Here is a 4178-nt window from a genome sequence, read left to right on the forward strand (position 1 = left end):
CTGCTCTTATGGGCTAAATTCTGATTTTTGAGTAATTATTTACTCATAAATCTATCTTTTAAAGCTGATTTGTTAAATAGTGATATGTTGAGAACTTCTTCCGCATATTATTGTTTAATAATTCAAGTTACTGATTAAATGATCAAAATCATTATGAAAACTTCTTCCTGAGTGTTGTTGATTGATTATTTTAGTTAAGAGGTCTCAATAGGATGTGTGTAGTATTTATAATGTCAGTTCATTGAACTACTTCATTAGCTTGATATTCTTTTTTTTTCCCGTAGAAAAAGTCGTAATTTCCATTAGCCAAAAGAAATTACATTCTGTAGATGTTTAGACATATGCATAGTGAAGCTGACTGCCTCTCATAACAGTAGCAGAATTATACATACTTTATTTCGACCATGTACATTCAGCACAACAAAAATCATTTACCTCCACGCAGGGAGTTTTCTGGACTCATATAGTTTGTTGTATCATAAAAAAAACCAGTGATATACTTTGTTATAGTGCTCCACGCAGGGAGACTTCAGAGTGTGTAACCGCATAAAAAAAAACTAGCAAAAAGCCGGCCTGTGGTGACCGGATAGAAAGTCTGTAATATATATAAAAACCATCCGAGTTTGCAGCGACTTCAAAACCGAATGCAAAAAACCTGTGTGGATAGGATGGATCCATCTTCAAAGCTGATTATCTCTTTGTGCGCGTGGATCTACAAAAGGCCTATGGTAATGACGATGGAAGGTTCCATCCACTTCTTCCTCTATTAACCAGTCTTCCTCTTGCCTTTGTGATGCTTGCTTGGATAGAAGGTCTGCCCTTGAGTTGCGCTCCCTGTAAATGTGATAACAATCAAATTTTTCAAAAGCTGTTGTTAGCCTGTGTGTCTCATCCAGTATATGTCTCAAAGAATAAACATTGCAGTTAGATTTTCTGTTGAGCCAGTTGCAGACAAGTTGTGAGTCTCCAAATAATTGTAGTTTTGTGCAACGATTTTCAAGTGCAAAGTGGATGAGGAATTTGGCTATGGATAGCTCGGCATAATTATTTATGCCCCTTCCCAGGTATATTTGTAATTTGAAACAATGTGCTTCCCGAAGGAAGAGGAGGGCTCCTCCCCCACAGCCATCTGCTTGTGCTGAGCCATCAAAATAGGCCCAGGGGTAAGATTTTTCAATGTGTTCAGGGGTAATAGTTCGAGGAGGGGCAGGAGGGGGATCATCAGGGAGGAGAGCATAGTCTGCCAGGATGTGTGCTCTGATGGATGGCCAGTATGGAGTTTTATGGTCAAATATTGCACGATTTCTCACCATCCAGATAGCCCAGCTCATGAGGAGGGGGATGTTCCTTTCTTTGCCCGAGTGGTGCTCCAGCCAATGCAGCCAGGCTTCGATGATTGTCTGTCCTTGCCATCGATTGAGGGAGGGGAGATGGGAAGTGAGAAGGGTCCATTGTTCAATGACAACAGGGCAGGTCAGAAATAGGTGTTCATTGTCTTCCTCATTGCATCTACATAAATGGCACCAGAAAGGTCCATGGTATGACCTTTTTTTTAGATTTGAGCCTGTGGGAATTTTGTTGAAGAGGATGGCCCACATAAGCATGCGCGTTCTGGGGGCTGCTGTGAGATGCCAAATGGCCTTCCACCACTGCTGTGCAATTTCAGGCTGAAATTGTTGCATAAGCTGTTGGTACCCTTCCTTAGGAGTGTATGAACCATTTTTAGCAAGTGCCCATACTATCTCATCTTCCTCACCCGATATCCTGATGTGTGCTTGAGTAAGGGCATCTGTATAGATCTCCCATTCTTGCCGCCACTGTTTCGGGATGTGGAGATCTAGAGCTATCTTCCAGGCCTGTTGGAGAAAGCTGGAGTTTTGTTGGTTTGCAATGTGTGCTATATGAGAGACACCCTGGTCCATAAGGTATTCCGTTAGCTGTGCTGGAAGTTGATGGGCATTGCCACATCCAATCCAAGGGTCTACAACTATGCGGACTGCGTTCCCCTGATGTATTCTCCAAGTTAAACCTTCCTGGATGAGGGGGAGGGATGAGAGAACCGCTTTCCATATGTTTGAGTGTCTTCCGTTGTCCCTGTGTTCCATGCGGATCCAGCTGAAAATGCTTTCTGGGGCGATATATTTCTCCACTACTACCCTTTTCCAAAGGCTGTTGGATGTGAGTAGTTGCCATCCTAGCTTTGCTGCCAGGGTTTTTGGGAATAAATCCAGTCTTTTTATGCCCCATCCTCCCCACTTCTTAGGCCTTGCTATGGTATCCCATTTGACCCAGGCAAAGAGGTTTCCCTATTTCTTCCCCTTCCAAAGGAAACGACAGCATATCTTTTGGAGTCTGGTTAATATTCCTCTTGGTATCCAAGCCAGTGACATCCAGTATACCGGTGTTGCTTCCAGAACAGCTTTTATAAGGGTGAGTCTCCCACTCCTGGTGAGGTATTTGTTATACCACACATGTAATCTTTTCTCCACCTTTGCAATAAGCTAGGTCCAGTCCGCAATTTTGTATCCCCCGTGTTTCACTCGGAAGCCAAGATATTTCAGTCCTTCCTCCATCGAGTGTAGATGGAAAGGGAACCAATTTTTCGTATAGATGATCTCATGGGGCGAGCAGCCAGCTGCTGTGAGAGTGGATTTATGGACATTTATAATCATACCTGTAGCCTTCTGAAATAGATCAAAGACAAAATGTAAGGTGGAGGTGTCGGCCAGGCTTCCGTTTAAGAATATGAGCACATCATCCACAAACAGAAGGTGAGTGAGAGAGCAGTTTTCCGTGATTTTTATCCCATTTATCCTTCCCCGCCTGTGTTTTGAAGCGATCAACCTGCTAAGCCCTTCCATGATGAGAAGGAAAAGTAAAGGAGATAGTGGACACCCTTGCCGTAGACCTCTTTCAGCTATGAAGAAAGGGGTAGGGGCACCATTTAGAAGGACACTGTACGACACATCAGATATACAGCTCATAATCCATTTGATAAACATATAGGGAAACCCCAGATGGGTGAGAAGCACACGAATGTAGAGCAAGTTTTCCCTATCGAAAGCTTTGGAGAGGTCTACCTTAAGGATCATTCCTTTCAAGTGCTTGCTTTGCATCGAGTGGAGGAGTTCCTGAGCAGTACCTATAGCTTCATGGATTTGGTGGCGATGGAGAAAAGCAAATTGTTCAAGGGATATATGGGCTGAAAGGATGGGTTTGAGTCTGTTCGCAAGGATTTTGGCCATGATCTTGTAGAGGCAGTTGCAGAGCGAGATTGGCCTAAAATCATTGTAAGAGACAGGCTTGTCGGTTTTAGGAATGAGGGCAATGAAAGTGGCTTTGATGACTGAGGGGATGTTGCCAGAGAGGCTGCAATGATTGATCACTTTGAGGAGGTCCTGGCCTAATAGCTCGAAGAAAGCTAGATAGAACTCTATGGACCATCCATCAGGTCCCGGACTTTTGTCCCTTTGGAAACCCCGTATGGTGGCTTCTAGCTCCCCCATTGTGATTTCTTTAGTGAGCTCAGCTGCTTCCTCTTCATCCACAAACCTGGGGAAGAGCTCGGCTACTCTCATGATCTATAGCAAACTTGCTTCTCTCGGGGCCCTATATATGTTTGTGAAGTGTGAGGAGGGTAGGAATGCAAGTTCTCTGGATGTGTGGATCTGTTGGCCATGTTCATTTTGCAACTCCCAGATGGTGTTGATCGCTTTCCGTCCATTCGCGAACCGGTGAAAAAACTTTGTATTCTCATCCCCTTCCTTGAGCCAGATTGCTCTACTTCTTAATCTCCAGCTTGCCTCACGATCTCTTAGGACTTGTGTTCTCTGATTGATAAGGCCTTCATACCTGGTTTTTTGCTCCGGGGAGATATAGGTTCCCTCCGAGTGGGATTCTAGGTCTGAAATCGCTTGCTCTGCAAGGGAGATCGTTTGGTCATCTTGTTGCCTCTTCTGGTGCGCCCATTTCCTGGATAACACCTTGATTTCAGAGAGGTTCCTTACGAAGCAGGAAGCCGGGTCTTCTCCTTCGGGGAAAGGATGTGATTTCCAATAGTCTGATATTAGATTAATATAGGAGGGGTCCTGGAGCCATGTGGAATTAAACTTGAAAGGGGCCTTGTGTTTCTGTTGCCTTACTCCAACTTCAAGGTATATCGGTCTGTGGTCCGATAT

The 4178-nt window shown here is 44.2% G+C and overlaps 1 protein-coding gene across 1 annotated transcript; it reads right to left on the minus strand.

Moving 5' to 3' along the window:
* Positions 1 to 680: 680 nt before the first annotated feature.
* Positions 681 to 2105, minus strand: LOC149207116 (uncharacterized). The gene has a single exon (XM_089397931.1). The coding sequence runs from the start codon at positions 2103 to 2105 to the stop codon at positions 681 to 683; it is 1425 nt and encodes a 474-aa protein (XP_089254057.1).
* Positions 2106 to 4178: the final 2073 nt, after the last annotated feature.

This window comes from Pinus tabuliformis, chromosome 1_2, assembly GCF_031772625.1.
Source record: "Pinus tabuliformis cultivar Carrire ecotype Pingquan chromosome 1_2, CPIR1, whole genome shotgun sequence".
Classification (NCBI taxonomy): Eukaryota; Viridiplantae; Streptophyta; class Pinopsida; order Pinales; family Pinaceae; genus Pinus; species Pinus tabuliformis.